This window comes from Rhodamnia argentea, chromosome 4 (assembly GCF_020921035.1).
Source record: "Rhodamnia argentea isolate NSW1041297 chromosome 4, ASM2092103v1, whole genome shotgun sequence".
Lineage (NCBI taxonomy): Eukaryota > Viridiplantae > Streptophyta > Magnoliopsida > Myrtales > Myrtaceae > Rhodamnia > Rhodamnia argentea.
In genome coordinates, this window is record NC_063153.1 from 5,272,753 (window position 1) to 5,292,250 (window position 19,498).

Consider the following 19,498-nt stretch of genomic DNA (forward strand, 5'->3'; position numbering starts at 1 on the left):
AATTCAGTCCTAAATCTTTTATATTTATATCAATTGAGTTAATCCGATCAATTTTGACAGAAAATCGCCGACATGGATATAGATTGTCGTACATGGTACGGCTAGCGCTAACTTGGATATTTTTTTAATATTTTTTTAGTATTTTAAATAACTTTTTAAAAATGTTTTTGTTTTTTTTTTCAAAATTATTTTTAAAAATTATTTAAAATATAAAAAAAATATCCACGTTAGCGCCAACCGTGCCACGTAGAATAATTGACGTCCATGCTAGTGATTTCCAATCAAAATTGGCCAAATTGACTCAATTGGCATTAATACAAAATTTTTAGGATTAAATTGGCACTATTATAAAAGGTTTAGGACTGAATTGGTACTAATAAAAGGTTTATAACTTAAATGGCACAAATACAAAAGGTTTAGGACTGAATTGTCTGATTTTCTATTTAAAGTTTCTGCATGCGCCATTGTACTCTGAGTAATGAAAGATTAATGAGATAAGAGAGGTTAGCAAGCATTCCTAAAGTAGCAGAACTGGGATACTACAATTAAGGTCTTGACATGATTCTATTCTACTATGAAATGGCCCTGCATCATTCAATTGTTACAAATTACAAATTACAAATTACATAGCTGCAAGTATCCACGTTCCCCAGCACCTTCTTCTTCATCTTCATCCCCATCCTCATCCCGTGTCTATTCCTAAAAAAATCATTTAACTAAATGTAAAGAATTAAACTATGAAAATATTAATAACCGCCTAGCTGGTCGCCGATCGGTTGGCGACGTCGTCGGAAACCGAGGCCTCTTTGGAAACCGAGAGCTCATTGGAAATTGCGGTTTGAGCCCAATCCGGTAAAATGACAAAGCTTAAACCTCAACCTAGAGGTTTTGAGATACTTTTATAATTAATCTGAGAATTAAGATTAGCACAAGTAGAATAATAATGTACATTGAAATGTACACAAATTCCATATTTTCTCTCTTCCAAATTATTATTTTTTAACTAGGTACCAGAGCCACGTACTAAGTAGTACCAACACTATTATGTGACATGTGACACGACACGACATGACACGCTGATATGTTATTTCTAAAAAGATAGAGAATTTCAACATGTTATACGTTAAATGAATATTTTTATATGTACACAACAAATTATCATTACGATTATGTCAATTAAATTAATTTGACTCAAATCCACAAATAGTAAATTTACATTTGGACCCCTAATTTATTGAAAATGTTTAAAATTGACACCATGCATGTCAAGATAACGTGTCGGGATGTTGGACTTGCATGCCGCTGGCATTTCCAGAACGTTGACCATGTTTGACACTTGTTAACCACATGTCGGTCGAGTGTTGGACAGGTGTCGGTGTCCGACAGCGACACGAAGGCTTGCGGAGAATGTCCGTACTTCCTAGACCATGGTTCCTAAAGAAACCTAAGTGCACTTGGTGCATAGCTCGGTCCACCCCAAGCGGACACCCATATAAATCCGAGCGTAACCTTTGCGTAAATGTATCTCAATAGATACATTTACACACACCAATTGTATACATAGGCACACCCACATGCACACTCGAATATTTGCATTATGTAAATGGATGTGTATATGTAAGACTGCATGTAGATGTTGATGCTAAAGTATAGAAAAGATTTTCTTTCGTGCTCGAGGCAAGTATGATAAATGGTAAAGAAATTCGGTTCTCAATCTTCCAAGAAGGGACCGATCCAAAAAATCGAAATCTTCCATTCATAATTTCAGTTCGTAGTTAATTCACCAGTATCATGCTCCATTTTAGGTCTTGAAATGGTTTCATTCTGCTATGAAATGGCATTGTAACATTACTTGGCTGCAAATTACAAATTACATAGCTAAAAATATCCACCTTCTCCAGCACCTTATTCTTCTTCTTCATCCTCATCCTCATCCTCATCCTCATCCTGTCTCTACTCCTAAAAATATCATTATTGAAATTCAAAGGGCAGAAGAACACTAGAAATGCCAATATTTGTGTACGGCGCTCCCTTTAGTGCATTTTTTTTTTTGGATCACTTAAGTGCCAATTTTTTTGAAAAGTAATTATTTAAGTGCCAATTCCCGTGAGGTCGCCGGAATTGGCACTTAATTAATCATTTTCTCTCCGATTTAGTACTAAAGTGATTGTTTTTTGGATCACTTAAATGTCAATTTTTTTTAAAAAAAAACGATCATTTAAGTGTTAAGTCGGGTGAGGTCGCCAAAATTTCTCGTCTTTGGCACTTAAGTGATCATTTTTCCTCCGATTTGGTATTTAAGTGGGTCAGCGAAAAAAATTGATACTAAAGTGAGCGCCGTACACAAATATTGGTACTCTAGGTGTTTTTTTTGCCAAATTCAAAGAGACAAAAAAAAAATTACTAACCTCCTACTTGTCCGCCTCCTCAAAAACCGAGGCCTCTTTGGAATCCGAGAGCTTGTTGGAAACCGAGCTTTCAAGCTCAGTCCGGTAAAACGAATGTGCTTAAACCTCAATCTATCTAGCGGGTTTGAGATACTTTATAATTAATATGAGGATTAAGATTAGCATAAATAGAATATTCATGTTGATTATCCGTATCTCTCAAGATTGCAAATAGATTGCTCCTTGATTGAGATATTATCTTAGAATAGTCATCTAATAAGCCTACGAATAGGCTGATGTATATTCTTCATTAACATGTAGCAGTAGCAGAAGGAAGGGGAAGCTCAATTCACTTCAGGCACTTGCAAAGGGAAGAAACATTCTCCTAGGTATTTGTAAATAAAACTAAAAGAAGAAATTAGGTTCACTACCTGACATGTAAAGCTTCACAATTGCTATGGGCATCCGTTGGTTTAACTTGTTACCGTGCTTAATGATACGATCCATAGTATCCGGCACATACTCAAGCACCAAATTATGATACAGTTCATCCTTTTCAGTCTCCAAGAAAAACTAATGCATCAATGGTACTTATTCATTTTTGTAAGTGATATAAGGAATTATTTCTATAAAAATATTTTCTTGAATAATTTATTTTTCATGAAATAAAAAGAGCTTAGTCTAACCAGTTTTGTGATCCAAAACCTTTTTTCATCTGGTGTGATTGGGCATTCCTTAAGGCTATCTCAGTCCATGAATGTCAAATGGACGTGCTATTAACCCTTGAACATATGGTACAATGTTCATATGTTCACGTTTACGATGGACAAATTATGATAGCTATATCAATTTGAGATTTTTTATGATTAAAAAATCAAGTAACCGTTTAGGTTTATGACGAAACCTAGAAATCAATTACTATTCCAATTTGAATACCCTACTAGATAGACCTCAAAGAGTAATAGGTATAAGTGATGTGGATTATTCAAGAATTGAAGTTGATTTACTTTATAAAAAGAAGATATCAATGAACTTCTATGAAATTGTTTCATGGGATTCAGCCTTGTTCTCAAAAGATTTCCTGTGATTATTTCTAGTATTGAATAAGTCAATCATCCACAAGTTTCTCTAAGTGAAAATAACAATAATTCTAGCAAAATGTTTTCCAGATTATTAATTTTCGCCAAGATAAATGTATCATGATTCATTTTTTGTCGGAGTTATTACGATTTACATTTCTCAATGTAGAAACTTACACTTTAAATCATCAAGAGTCACACTGAAGCATAGATTGTAAGATTATCATTGGGGCCCTTGAAGACATCAGCTGATATATTAGAACTTTTTAACTCGGAAGATATTGAAATGGACACAAATTTTTTTACGAAAAGAGCAGGTGTAACACCTTTTAAAGTCGGACATTAGTTAGACTCTTGTTGGATGAAATTCAATCGCTGCAAAGTTTCGTCGTGTTTTCATTTGTTTTCCTCCAATTCAGAAGCGCAAAAGAAGATTACAAACTTTGTTGCAAATGTCTAGACACAATGCCATTGAGAAAAGCGTCAGAAAAGTCCCAAATCTAGACACCATATGGTTTACATGGTATAGATAGGGTTGACGCAGATATTTTTGATAGTATTTTAATGTTTTTTTTGTTTTTTGTTTTTATCTATTTTCCCCCTTTCCGCCGTTGGCCGACGTAGGCGACTGCCGGCGAGGACGCTCTTGCCCGATTTGACGAGGCCGACAGGCGATGCCAACCTCGCGAGACAAGGGCTAACCTCATTGACCACTAGAGGAAAGGGGAAAAAAAGACAGAAAAAAAAATGATGGGAAAAAAAGAAATGAAAAACATCAAATATTATTAAATTATTATTGAACATGTCCACTTCAGTGTGTACGGGCCGTCCGCTGTCCACTTTACAATATCCGTTCAAAATTACTCGAAATGACTAAATTAACTCTAGGTCAAAAGGTTTTGGACTAGATTGGTACTATCAAAAGGTTTATGACTACATTGGCATCAATGCAATAAATTTAAAACTTTTTTTACACTTGTCTCCAATGTAATTTGAATGAGATTACTATTTACAAAATGACATAATACTATATTTAAATTCAATGAACCGCTCTTGACCTTGAGCTAGAGCTGTCAATGGGTGGGTTGGATCAGCCGAAAGCGGTCCGACCCATATTGACTCATTTAACCCATTTTAACCAATTTTCATACTGTAGAAATCGACATACCCGACCCGACCTATATTGTCAAAATACTTTAATATTAAATCTAGTTCGTAAAGAATTGTTTCTTATAAATATTTAAAAGAATATATATCGTTCAAACATCGTGGACAATTTTCATAATTTAAAAAAAAAATCTGATTTTTTCTCTTTTTTTTCTTCTACTTTTAGCGACCGACATCGTGTAGCGATTGGTGACCAACATCGGGCGGCAACCGGCGGCCAACCACCGATGACTCAAGACAACGGTCGGAGACCCGCGATCGGCTACCCTTGCTGAATTTATAGAAAAAAATTAAAGGAAAGAAAAAATAAAAAAAAGTTATGAAAATTCAAAAGATTAAAAAATTATAGAAATGACTGCTTTTATACTCACTTGAGCTTATTAGATAACTAACCAATTTATGACCAATTTAAAACACATTAACTTATTAACTAACTCATTTATTAATCATTTAAGTTTGTTTTTAAAACTTAAGGAAAATCATTATGGCCCATATTATTATATATGCGTTAAAATATGAATTCTATAACTATTTTGTCACCTTTAGTCCCAAAGAAAATAGCTGTTGATAAGTGTTGACAAGTGTGTACAGAATCTGCGTTCACTTGTGTAATCAAATTTACGTAGTCCGTAGGTAGCTATATAACTTTTTGACTACACAAGTCATTTGTCACCGCTCATTTTGTTAGTTGATTGATTTCTAAAATAGTTAACTTTTTGGCTACCTGCAATTTTCATTGAAAGGTTTCACACACGATGCACCTGTACATGACATTCTCTCTCTCTCTCTCTCTCTCTCTCTCTCTCTCTATAAGGTTTCACACACTGGGATGTGGGAAAGCTTCCCACGATGCGCTGTACTTGCCCCGGGTCACGCATATCAAAGAAGACATCATACTCTAGCACAACGAGAGTGGCTCCCCATTAAAGCCATCGGTGGGGCAATTAGCAAGCTTTCATTTCCAAACATGGATGAAGGAATTTTGTGAAATCCCAAGTGTGAATGCATTGACCATTCTTTGTCAGTCTGTGTGGAAAAAGAAAAGGTAAAAGTTGCTCGCAAAAGAAACGTCGGAAGAAAGAAAATATGGTTAGTGGCTTTCTACTTGACCAAATTCGCTAAAAAAGCTTCCAACTTTAAATCAAGTCTCAAACTTACTCCCAACTTTTTTTTTGTCACAAAAGAATGCTCAAACTTTAGATTCAATCTCAAATATGGCTCAATTTTTTTTTTTATCTCAGAAAAATCCCTAAACTTTAGTTTCAGTTTCAAATCTATCATAAACTCATTTTTCGTAAGAAAAAATCATCAATTTTTACCATAATCTCAAATTTGCTCCATTAGCCCTCTGTCTGATACAGTCGTTAGTCATCCATAATTTTCGGATCCTAGAATGGTTTCATTTTGGAGAATTTCTATATTGGGTGGATTTAATATACAAGTAAGAATGCCACGATGGTCTATACCTATGGCTCATTACTTTGCTAATGTGGGTGTTTTTATCGATGTGGAAATGCTATGTCAAGTTGGGACCGGATTATTGGGTAGATTTGGAAATATATTGAAATTTTGATATTTTTTTAGACAAAACAAAATTCGGAGCAGATTTGGGACTGGACCTAAAATTGAGGGTTTTTTCTAAGACAAAAAACGTTTCGGGATAAATTTGGGACTGAACCTAAGGTCGGGATTTTTTTAGGGAATGAGGCCCTTTCTTCTTGTCCAATTCTCACTCTTGCAACATTTAAAAGAAAGGAAAAACTTGAAAGATAGACGCGTTTAATTTCCCGGAAAGATTCAGTTGAATGACAATATAAGCCTAAAAAATCTCCTTTACTTATTTATATTTCAACCGCAATGACCCATATCCAAAATTAACTTGTTTGGTAAAATCATCCCCTCCTCGTTTTTCGAGCCAATCTGTACATAAATCTTAAGGCATTTCAAATGCGGTACTTTAAAAATAAATCACCGCTTAGAAGAAATCCATCTACACCACCATAACAACAAAAGTGCACCAGAAATATTAAATCTTTGCACAGAATGCAATTGAGTCCTAATTATTTAATGAGCGCCTACCCGGTCATCAACCTTGCCGATAAGTAAAATCAAGTCCTTTCCTTGGAGAATGCCAAAACTTGCCCGTATAGCACTCGAAGTCTTTGTGGCAACCTTTAATTTCATTTCTTAATATAGCTTTCGGACTTTGTGACTTGATTACACCCGCATAATGGTTTAAGAAACCAATTATACTTTTTCCGTTTTGATAGGAACTTATTACAACAATTGAAAGGTTTGACACTTGATTACAGTTTGCACATAAGATGAAGACTAATGGTACAATTTCCCCCCACACATGACTATGGCATTTGAAAAAACATTGCATGCCAAAACATTGCATTATTCCTTAAGAAAGGGTTAACCTGCTATAACAACCTATTAAATCCGAACACTTTATGTGAATAAGCGCAAAACTATTGTTGGATTAAGTTTAACATTTGCATTACAAACTCATTGAATTTACTTCGGTGGCATTGTGCAACCTCATTTTCTTCAATGAATTAAGCCCTTTCTTTTTGCCAGAAATGTACTTTTTATTTCAATGAAAACATTTGAATTTGGATGTGATACCCACATTACAACAATAGATAGAAGAAGACTGTACTAATGCGCTATTTTAAACTCTAGATGGAAGATGGTGGACAACAAAAAAGGATGTGGTTTCTATTTGATTAAAAGCCAAATTTTCAAGCACATGAGCAGGTCCATTCCCGAGTCTAGGGGTCCAGGCCAAACTCCAACTTAGATTGTATTGAAGTAGGAAGCAAGAATCTACTATGAACTGTTGAATACTCTAAGGGCAAAGACCCTTTCTATCGGGTTGCATTAAAACGATGCAATTGCTTTCAAAAATAGCTTTTCGAATCCCGAGGGACCGAGCATTATTGCAGAGTAAGAAGGAAAGCTATTTTTTATTGGATGGCATTAAACCTTGCAATTGCTTTCAAAAATCGTTTTTTGGATGCCAAGAGATTGAGCATTATTGCAGGGTGAGAAGGGGGAAAATGTTAAAAAAAGTCCTAAATTTATTGTATTGGTGCCAATTCAGTCATTAATCTTTTGTTTTGATGCTAATTCAGTCCTAAACCTTTTATTGGTGCCAATTCAGTTCTAAAACTTTTCCATTAGTGCTAGTTCGGTTCTAAACTTTGTGTTTCTATTAATTTAGTCAATCCGGCCAATTTTGGCCGGACATTTACCGACGTGGACATCGGTTGTCGTACGTGATATTGTTAGCACCGAAATGGATTTTTTTATTTTTTTTATATTTTAAATAATTTTTTAAAAATTAATATGTTGGTTTTTCTTCCTTTTCTTTTCTCAATCATTAAAAAAATTAGTACAATTATCTAAAAATATTAAAAAAATATCTACGTGAGTGTCAATCGTGCTACATAGGACAACCGACGTCCATGTCGGCAAACTTTAGGTCAAAATTAGTTGAATTGACTCAATTAAAAGAAATTTCAAAGGTTTGGGACTAAATTGGCCCTAATATAAAAGGTTTAGGACTAAATTGATACAAATAAAAGGTTTATGAAAGAATTGACATCAATACAAAAAGTTTAGAACTTAATTGACATCAATACAATAGGTGTAAGAATTTTTTGACACTTTTCCCGATGCGACGGATAGCTGATGCTTCCACTTCCATCGATGAGTTCCAATGTAAATTAAGCTTACTATGTTGGAGTGCACGTCCAATTTCACCATTCGATTAAAAGAATATATATTTAGTCAAAATCTAACTCAGCAAGTACAAGTTCGAGTAGATTGACAGTCATTCCGGGTTAATTCAGTTAACAATTTTGCACAAGTCCCATTGATGTATGATAATCCAATGTTAAACTAGCATTATTGTAGCATAGTACTGAGACAAGTTCAATAGAAATTATTTAACGGAAAAATCAAGGTGTTAAAGTATTTAAAAGCATTAGATGAATATGATAGTTCCATAAATTATTAGTTCAAAGTGAGAGGACCAAAATCAACACTAGGTTTCAAATTAATACTTCATAGTAATTTGTCTTTAAAAGAAAAAAAGGTTGGAACCCGTGCAGCACACGCACGGGGAATTCTACTAGTGTTTTAGGAAAGCTTGCAAACCAGGACAAAACCCTTTACTTTACTTTATAAAAAGTAATGTCGTCTTCTTCTTCCTTAAGCTGTCAATCGAAGCAGATCAAATGGAGAATGAGGGAGGATTTTTCACTATGATTTTTTTCCATCAAAACGTCAGCTTTATCAAATCGGGGTCCATGACATAATTCACTTATATCAATTAACGAAAGGACGACAATAAAAGATCAAATAAATTGGGGATGTAAATAAATCAATTGAAAATTGCAAGACGACATTTCACATCATGCAAAAGTGATTTAATTGGACAGACTGAAAGTTCAAATATGATATGACGCAAAGATTAAATTTGACAGACTACTAGTATCATTATCTCTTTTGGCAATAGACACTTCCAGTCAGTCAACTTCCCACGGGTCGCTCTTGCGGGATTAACGCGAAAGTTATGACAAAGCCTTTTCACATTCGTGTCGCTTGTGCCCTCACATTGTTCAAAATAAGTGTGTACGGGCAAAGGTCAAGAACGGGCCAATTACTGAATCAGACGTGCAAGACGGGTTCTCCAACCTCCCCTCAATGACTGATGGTCTCAACACATGATTATGGTTTGGGTTAATATGGGAGTTATTGTGAATAGTATTCTTTTAACTATTAAAAAGAAAATGAGTTGGCATTATCGCATGAGTGACTTTGACGCTCCAAACAAAATTTCAACCGATAATATTTCTGATTAGTGGATCATGTCGTTTGTCATGTCCCTCACAATGAAAAGCAACCTACTGTTTTTCCAAAGAGCCACTATTTCGTGCGGGTCAGAACGTACCCGACGAGGAATTTCGCTTTGGTATTGAATACTAAGAACAGATCCTAGCTAGCGAAGTGTCTATTGATGCAATCAAGAGTGACTCTGTTCATCATGGAGAAGCTAGCATTTCTTGATCTTCTCTTAGCTTTCCTATTGATGTTTCAGCCCGCCATTTGTTCCAGCAACTTCACTGATCAAGATGCTCTCCTCCACTTCAAATCAGCGATCGAAGTCGACCCGACGAACACAATCAAACGCGGCAATTGGACTGCCGAAGCAAATTTCTGCGAATGGATCGGGGTCGTCTGCAGCAAGCGCAGGCAGAGAGTCACGGCTTTAGACCTCCGTGGCATGGGTCTCCAGGGAAGACTGTCTCCTTACCTGGGCAATCTCTCTTTCATGGTTTCTCTTGATCTTCGCAACAACAGTTTCTACGGCACGATTCCGACAGAAATCGGTCGTTTACGCTGCCTGAGAAAACTCATACTCCAATTAAACCAGTTCGAAGGAAACATTCCTCCTAACTTAGCCCAGTGCCGAAATCTCGAAGTGATAACAGTTGCGGCTAACAGGCTAACGGGTGGCATACCGAGAGAATTCGGCACCTTCCCTAAGTTGCAACAACTGTTTCTTAGCCTCAACCCCTTACGGGGTCAAATTCCGAGCTTCCTGGGCAACATATCCACATTGCAGGTCATTGCTCTGGCTGTGGCTAATCTCACAGGTTCGATTCCTCCAACACTTTTCAATGGATCGCTCACTATTGTCGACTTCACGTCTAATGATCTCTCGGGAAGTCTTCCCTCCGATCTTTGCAACCGCTGGCCTAACATTCAGAGGCTTTTGCTGTCTGACAACCAATATGGTGGCCTGCTACCAGAGACGCTAACCCAATGCAAAGAGCTTCTCGTGTTGTCGTTGTCCATCAATCGTTTCCAGGGAAGCGTTCCTCGAGACATAGACAGCTTGCAAAAGCTGCAGGCGCTCTATCTCGGCACTAACAACTTGACCGGCACAATTCCTCGAACCATTGGTAACATGTCAAGCTTGCATATCTTGAACTTAGGTTTTACCCCCATCGGAGGTGACATTCCGCGTGAGATAGGCAATTTGGTCAATCTGAAAGTAATGAACCTTCAGTTTATTATGCTAACAGACGAAGTTCCTCAAGAGGTTTTTAATATCTCTTCGCTCCAAATGCTTGCTTTGACAGACAATTCACTCTCTGGAAGCCTTCCCTCGGGTAGCGATCTCAGCCTTCCGAATTTGGAAGAACTCTATCTAGCCAATAATTGCTTTGGTGGCAACATACCGGAGTATTTCTCGAATCTTTCGAACCTAATCCGTTTCGATGCCGGGTTCAATCAGCTCAGTGGTCCACTACCCTTGAGCTTGGGCAACTTGAAGAATCTCACATTCTTCGCGGTTGACTCAAATCAGCTAACAGGAGAGACTTATGGTGCGGAGCTTGGTTTTCTCTCTGCTTTATCTGATTGCCAATCGCTGCAAACATTGGTTCTGGCAGGAAACCCGCTTGGTGGCTCCATACCAGCATCTATCAAAAACTTCTCCAGTTCCCTACGTATTATGCTCGCTCCCAATTGCCAAATAAGAGGTTGCATTCCCAAGGAAATGGGTTTCTTGAAGAGCTTGACTTACCTAGACTTGAGCGATAACGATCTGGATGGCAACCTCCCATCGTCAATCGGAGGACTAGAACGCTTGCAGAGGCTATATCTTGATAACAACCATCTTGAAGGACCGATCCTCGATGAGATATGCAACTTGACAAGTTTAGGAGAGTTAATGCTCCGGCAGAATAGGATATCGGGATCCATTCCAAATTGCATTGGAAACCTGAGCAGCCTTCAAAAGTTTCTCGTAAGTTCGAATAACATGACATCGGTTATTCCGGTTAGCCTTTGGAGTCTTCAAGAACTTATCTTCCTCAATCTGTCAGTCAATTCTTTCAATGGAGGACTACCACTTGAAATGGGAAAAATGACAGCTATAGAGAGCATCGATCTTTCTTGGAACCGGCTTACTGGCGCCATACCGAATTCCATCCAGGAGTTGAAGAGCCTCGCCTGTCTCAACTTGTCAAGGAACTCGTTTCGAGGATCAATACCACAATCAATTGGCGACCTTAAAGGATTGGATTTCCTCGATCTCTCCTACAATGAGTTATCCGGCACGATACCCGAGTCCATGGAAGGACTAAAATTTCTGCAAAACTTGAATGTGTCCTTTAATAATCTATCGGGAGAGATTCCTAACAGTGGACCGTTTAGAAAATTTTCGGCTCTCTCCTTCATCGGGAATCAAGCACTTTGTGGAAATGCGATTTTTCATGTCCCACCTTGCAAAATAAAGGGAAAGAAGTCATCAAAGGAAGAGCGGCTCCGGTTACTCTACATCATGGTGCCAATTGTATCAGCTATACTTTTAGTCCTTGTTATTTGCTTGCTTAGAAAGCGTCGGAACACTAGGAAAGAAGTTCCGGTTTCCATGGAAAATGCGCCCGGAATTGACCACCCGATGATATCATATCGGGAGCTTTGCTCTGCTACTAACAACTTCAGCGAAAGCAATTTGCTCGGAGCAGGAAGCTTTAGCTATGTATACAAAGGGACTCTGGCCAATGGGGCGGACATTGCGGTCAAAGTACTGAATCTCGATATCGAAGGTGCTGTGAAAAGTTTCGACGCGGAATGTGAGGTCTTTCGCAAGGTCGCGCACCGGAATCTCGTCAAGGTGATCAGCACTCGCACGAACCCCGATTTGAGAGCTCGGGTGCTGCAATATGTGCCCCACGGGAGCTTGGAGAGGTGGCTTTACTCCAACAACTATAACTTGGGTCTCCATCAGCGAGTGAAGATAATGGTCGACGTCGCAGTGGGGATCGAATATCTCCACCATGGCCAACCGCAACCCATTGTGCATCGTGATCTAAAGCCTAGCAATGTTCTTCTAAACGAGGACTGGTCGCCCAAGTCTCGCGACTTTGGAATCGCGAAGATTTTGGCTGAGAACAAGCTTGAAACACGAGACCGAACTCTCGGCACGATTGGTTACCTTGCTCCAGGTACATTTGTCGAATTTTAACTAATTCAAGCCTGCGATTGCTGATATAATGGCATAATATGAAAGAAATATATTAACAATCGTATGTCTTTCGATCTTATTACTTATGTCCCGAAAAGAAAAATATCAATTGCCGATCTTCTTATTTCAAACTCCATGATGCTTACAGAGTATGGTCCGGAAGGAAAAGTCTCGACAAAAGGAGATGTTTACAGCTTCGGAATATTGCTATTGGAAGTGATTACTAAGAAGAAGCCAACCGATGAAATGTTCGATGCGGATATGAGCTTGAGGCGATGGGTAGGTGCAGCGATTCCAGGCAGAGTGCTTGACATCGCGGATCGCGAACTCCTTAGCACGGAACATGAAGATCTGACGCTTTTGGAACTCGAGAGCATAGTCTTATCGATCCTAGAGTTGGGACTGGAATGTTCAAAGGACTTGCCTGAGGAAAGAATGGACATGGGAGCTGTCGTGGTTAAGCTCAACAAGATCAAGTTGTCACTTCCTTGACAAGAAAATAAGGTGAAGAGCAGTTCATGGAATTCGAACATGGTGTTGTCTTTGTTTCTGCATAGATATCTCATTTCCATGGCATTATGTATAGCCATCTGTAATAAGGTACTTGATCTTCTTTCGAGCTTTCCGAGTCCGAGAAGAACAATAGAAAACACGACAAGATTTCCCAGCAATGAAATTTCTTCCAACCATAGTCTAACTCGTGTCTGACTTCGGAAAGTACAACACATGGTCATGGAGTTGGTTGATTTGCCGGTGACGAACATTGTTTGCTGCAACATCGTTTTCGACTGATCATTGCCATCTTCTTGGTCCTCTGACCTGCAATTTCACTTGGGCTTTAGTAGGCTTGGCTAATGGGCCAGCCTGAGCAACCCAGGCACAGCCCATGAGCCGCGTATGTCAGGCTGGGCGTGGCCCGGGCCAAGCCGGCCTGCGTGCCTCCCCTCTGGCTGTCACGTGCTTGGGCCTATTTTAGCCCCTTTTCTGTTTTAAATATTTCCTTCGTTTGTCACCCAAAAACAACTGATTATTTGTTTTAATGCAAGAAAGATTGTTTTAATTTTTCCATATTACAATTGCAAAGAAAAATCAAATTAAATCGATGACATGGAGACAGCGAACGCGCCTGAGGAAGCCTCGGGCAACATTTTTATTTCAATATAATATACATACGCAGATTTAATATATCAATTGAATTTATACTTAGGGTTGAGCATACGTGACGTTGCGTGACTGGCGCTGAGGTAGACATTACAATAAATTTTCTCTAAAAGATTATTCTTAATTACTTTTTTCTCTTTTTTTTGCACTTTGGCTTTGGTCGGTGAGGGTCATCGGCAACCCTCACCGGCCACCGGGCAAGGGCCAGGCAGCCACTGCCAATAAAAAAAGGAAAAAATAATTAAAAAATAATTTTTTAAAAGTAAATATCATTAAAAATATCCACGTCAGCACTAGGTATGCCACATTAGACGATCGGTGTCCATGTTATTGATTTCCGGCCAAAATTAATTAGATGGATTGAATCAGCACCAAAACAAAAAGGTTTAGAACTAAATTGTTCCAATTGAAAGATTTAGCACTAAAATGATACAAATGCAATAGGTTGAGGGCTTTTTTGGTACTTTTCCCAAAATGCAAGTGTAATGCGCTTGAAAATCCCATATTTGAAAGAATGTAGTTGCTCGAATTTTTATTTACACATTATATGCACTCTAAGTCGAAATGCAATCTCACTAACCTACATCCTCCAATTTTCCTTTTATCGACGGAACAGTTTGCTTGCGCCTTCTCTGAGCACCCCGACTAATTCTCACTAGGTGTGACAGTTTCCTCGTTCCACACACATTGGGAAATCACCGAAAACAACTATGTCTATGCTCCAAGGTGATCCCAAAACCAATGTTGCTAGTGTGATGGTTCGAACCCACTCGTTTAACGAAAAGGATAAACACGGTACCGTCGAAAAATTTACCTGCTTCTATTGAAGTAAGTTGAGCATCAAATTGCTTCCCCATCGAAACGATTAACCCATGAGACAACTCTCCATAAGGACTCACTCAACTACCGCTAACTGCTCAATCAAGAGTACGAAAAATCCAAATTGGTCGATGTGGGGCATTGTCCCTGATTGTTGACTTCCTAAGTGAACTCTCAAAGTCCCAATCGACGTTATTCTCAGATTGTTCTTGGTACTCTGTCGCTACGTTCATGTACCTACGTGAATGTAGAGCTTGAGCACCAGCAGATTCGATAGTTTTTGCCACTAATTAAACCTTTGGTTCTTCTGACCAAACAGGAAAAAAAGAAGAACATCGTTACGAGAACAAGAACCGTCACGACCAACTCCGGTACGTTAATCAAGATCCCGAGGTCAAACTTTGTGATGCTATCAATCGACGACTCTCTCTTTGGTCGTCCTTTTTGCAACCTAAAACACGAGACAGACTTTTTGTCCCAAGTCAACGGCTCGCATCTCGCGAGCAGGTCGCTCCAGGCATGGAAAAAAGCTTTGCTTAGCCAATGCATGGCTGACAATTCTGAAGGAAACGAAGCATTTTTAATAATTTCTATGCGCTTGGAAAAAAAAAATATAACTCTGCATACTAATTCAAATTTGATTTTTGATCTTCTGCATAGTTAATGACGGGTTAGGGGCTGGCAGGGTCGTTGCCCCCTCTACCTCCCTATGCTTGGCTCGTTTTGTTAGCGAGTTAAAATGACATGATCTACGAAAATTTCATGCGAATTTTCGTCTCCCCCACTGAGCTAGGGTTTTGCAAAAATTCTTTATTATCGCTCTCTCAATCTAAGTTTCTATACGTTAAGGTGCACATGTGAGGATGTTAGGTAAAAGAAATCTCACATAGAGATGTAACATGCAGCACTTAATATATCATCAATGGCTCATAGCTCATTGATTTAAACTCTTAAGTTTGTATGCATACAATAAGACATATTGATTGGCTTAAATTTGGGCTCTCTCTTGAAAATTTCTTCAAGGGAATGTATCGGACTTGTGCTGTGTCCACCCAACAAGTAATTTTATAGCCGATGTCTAATGAGTATCTCAAGAAAGGAAAATCTCAAATCAAGGCGATTGAGGTGGAGTCTCACGGGTAGATTTTGTTCCCACCAACATTTGCCAAACTTGGCCGGACCAGGGTGGAAATTTTATAGTTGGAATAATGCTAGTGCAAAAGGATATTTAGATTAACGAGGAGCTGGCATAATGTAGGTGGCTCACACGTGGGAGGTGGATTTGTTAAGATGTACTTGTGAGGCTGTTAGAGGAAAGAAATTCCACGTTAGCAATTAATATCTTTTAATTGGCTCTTAACTTATTGGCATAAATTTTTAAATGGACGTGGATTCTCTTGATGATCTTCCAAGACGAAAGTATTGGGCTTTTGCCACACGTCACAACACTGGGTCCATCATTGCATGTTGATCCTCACATGCATGATCATGATCTAATTTCATATGCATGGAAGGTGGGGATAAGAACCAAGTCAATTCCGCTGGTTGCCGAGTCTGATGGGTTTGTTGGGGCGGCATTGACCTTTGTCGTGGGTAAGGGGAAGGAGACGCACTTTTTTGATTGTTTTAGGCTCAGCTATTCTGTCTTTCATGGCAAAAATTCGAATAGTTTATTATTATCCATAAGGTGTGCACTTACGACAGCAAAACTGAGGCCATTTGGGAATACCAACTTTTCAAAGGCTGCTTAGCCTCAAAGCAAGCCATTTACGACGTCGTAATTCGCAAAACATTTTTCCGAATGATCCTATTATGTACAGCTACAAGTGACGATGTTCGCGACAATATGACGAGTCATTTCGTCATTAGTTTTTTCGTGTCGTGTTACCACAAATTTACGTTCTGACTTTGAATAAATCCTACAGTTGGTTCTCTCAGTCAATGCAGGTGAACCATAGGAACCAGGGAGGTCCCTCATCAAATATCCAAATCCCTCTTTTTTGTGTGTTCTTTCCTTCCTTTTGCTACACGTACGAAGTTTATGTTAACACATTGAAGTTGATAGGTTGGCAAACTTGATCGCGCATGAGGAGAGTAGCATTGAAGTGCTACTCTCATCTTTACCTCCTACTTCAACATACACCCTCACCTCTACATAGAATGAGTATATAGGATCACGATAATTGTATTTGTGTAATTGTGAATATTCCCACTTAACTCAACTTTTACATAAGGTGCAAGCTCCGTGGTTTTTCCATGAACAACTGGTTATTGGATAAGATGATTCATGATACAACTTCATCTATGTTAGAAAATTTAAGTTGAAATAGTTATACGTATTAGTATTCTTTTCATGCCGAAGGCAGGGTTTACCACAAATATATATATATATATATATTTTAAATTATGTAAGGGAATTGCCCGTTGTGGGTATTGAAACAAGTGGGACTCATGGATTGATTGATTGTCAATCTTAAAATATCCAATAAGAGATTGACTCGTCAATTTTAGTAAAATGGTTTTTGTAAGCCTTTTTTTTTTTTACTTTTTAACAAGTAGCAATGCTTGGGTGAAAACTATCTAGTGTTTTTTTTTTTTTTTTTGGTTTAAAAAAATATTGGAAAGTGCAATTTCTTTTAACTAGAAACAACCAATCTATTTTTACTAGCCAATCAAAAGATAACAGAGTGTGGTTTGGCATGGATGAGCTAAGTTACTGCAATTTGACCATGGTGCTCTTCCTCGTACGCTCCAAGCTAGCACTAATCTTACTAAGCTTACCTCCACGATCTTCAGTCCAAACATGGCTTATATCCACCATGTCGTTTGACCATTATTTGATCGTTTAGTCATATCCGCTCACACATTTGCATTGATAACCTCACACATTTGGTTGTAAACGTAGCGCATTGTCGAACGAAAATAAGCTCGGCTTAACACTTCCCCCCTCAAATGGGAAAAATATTTTAAATGAATTTACTTCTTGTGAGTCCTGCTCGTTGGATGAGATGGATTCAAGAGAGACCCATATGATCAAATGGCCCATGTGAATTGGGGAATTTTTTTTTTATAGTGCATATTTTTTGGAAAATACTTCCTTAACATTACTTTTAGAGACAATAAAATCTTAATTATAGATCTGCACACCATCACCGCGTGTTTTGCAAGAAACACTTATTGATTGAGAAATCATGTAATAAAAAATAACTAACAAAATTATCGGATTGTCATGCTAGCAATCGTTTTAGGAAGAAAGAACGCATCAGAAGGCGGGCTTTGACCCCACCACCGTAATGTCTTAAGTAATTAATCTTACAAATTGCAAGTATGCTTGTGCTTTTAAAATTACACATTTGTTAGCCAACATAGTACCCACTTTTTTCTGTCATTCATTTCTTTCTTCGGAAAGTTTCTCATTTTTATTGTTTTCCTGTTTGAATACTTTCTTAACTAATTAGTTAATCTTTCAATCACAAACTTGCTTAAGCTTACCAAAATATAGAATTATTGGACACCGTGGTGCCCAATATTCTTATTTGATTTATTATTTCTTAAGTGAGTCTCTCTTTTTTCTTGCATGTGTGATTTCCAAATAGATTTTAACTGTGGTAATTCGTGTCTACATACATATACATATACATGTACATATAAATATATATGTACATGTATATGTATATGTGTGTGTGTATATATATATATTGCTCATGATTTGATTTTATGTGAAGTCTTTTAGTTGGAGGGATTGCACACGTGCCCCATAGCAAAAGCTCCATGCGTCAAGGCCTCAGGAAATTTCGAAGAATCCTCCAGTTTTCACTTTATTCTTATGATATTTTCGTTATGACAAGAAAATTTTCTTCGACCCAACGCTAACTTTGGCTACGATTTCTTGCTCGATGTAAAATCCAAGTGCTGATGCCAACTGTTCCATCCGCTTTGCTTGTCTATTCACAAACAATAGTACGTGGACGGTACAATTTGCATGCATCAGGTCTGTGAAATTAACCGAATTAGAAATCCGTTGTAGATAATGTATTATAACACAGTGCGTAGAATATGGCGTGCTCATAAAAAGTTAATTCCGATTAATCGCCTCGCCAAGATCGTTGAAGATGTTCGTGGGAGCTTATTCAACTTATTAATGCCTCGGGAAGTTCATAGAAATCACTAAGGCCATGTACGATTTGTTTTTCCCACTTTCCAAAGCGCCAATTAGCATGAATCTGATTACAGGATACAATAACAAGAAAAATCCAACTAAACGCGTGTATAAAGCAAATTTTTTCCTCCAGACCTTACGTAATCGGGTTTTTACGACTTGGCAGGATTTAGAATAGTTAACGTGCTCTGAATGCAAAGCCTAGGGTTTCATGTTTGAATGTAAGAATTGATAGGCCAATGTTCGCGTAAAGGAGGCGACGGTAATGACACAAAAATGACGGCATTCTCTAGTTGAAAATCTTTGCTGAAAATCAATTAATTAAAAGAGATTAATACCGGTCGCAGTAGTCCGGTTTACAATAATGCTTACCGCGTGATGCGATAAAGTGTAACTCGATATACAAAATGAAATATAGGTCTATCACATTACTTTAAACAGTTAAATTTTAGGGATAATGACATAAACGGTCTTTGAATTTTGACTCAATGTGCAATATGATTCATGAACTTTTAATTTGTTTAATGTAGTCCCCAAAATTTTATTTTGTTCAACGTGATCCATGTATTTTCGTGGTACATGTCCAAATGTAATCCCTTAACTATATGAATGTTCATTGTAATCTTTCTACTACTTAAGATTAAGAACGACATTATTGATTTTCATGGACTAAATT

The 19,498-nt window shown here is 37.9% G+C and overlaps 1 protein-coding gene across 1 annotated transcript; it reads left to right on the top strand.

Moving 5' to 3' along the window:
* Nucleotides 1–9,689: 9,689 nt before the first annotated feature.
* On the top strand, nt 9,690–13,231 carry LOC115733914 (putative receptor-like protein kinase At3g47110). Its single transcript, XM_048277526.1, has 2 exons — nt 9,690–12,663; nt 12,832–13,231. Exons 1-2 carry the CDS (start codon nt 9,690–9,692, stop codon nt 13,173–13,175), a joined length of 3,318 nt encoding a protein of 1,105 aa, XP_048133483.1. The 3' UTR covers nt 13,176–13,231.
* The last annotated feature ends 6,267 nt before the right edge of the window (nt 13,232–19,498 follow it).

Coding starts and splice junctions, on each gene's coding strand:
- LOC115733914 (XM_048277526.1), top strand. CDS start 9,690: ATGGAGAAGCTAGCATTTCTTGATCTTCTCTTAGCTTTCCTATTGATG. Junction 12,664..12,831: donor GATTGGTTACCTTGCTCCAG/GTACATTTGTCG, acceptor TGATGCTTACAG/AGTATGGTCCGGAAGGAAAA.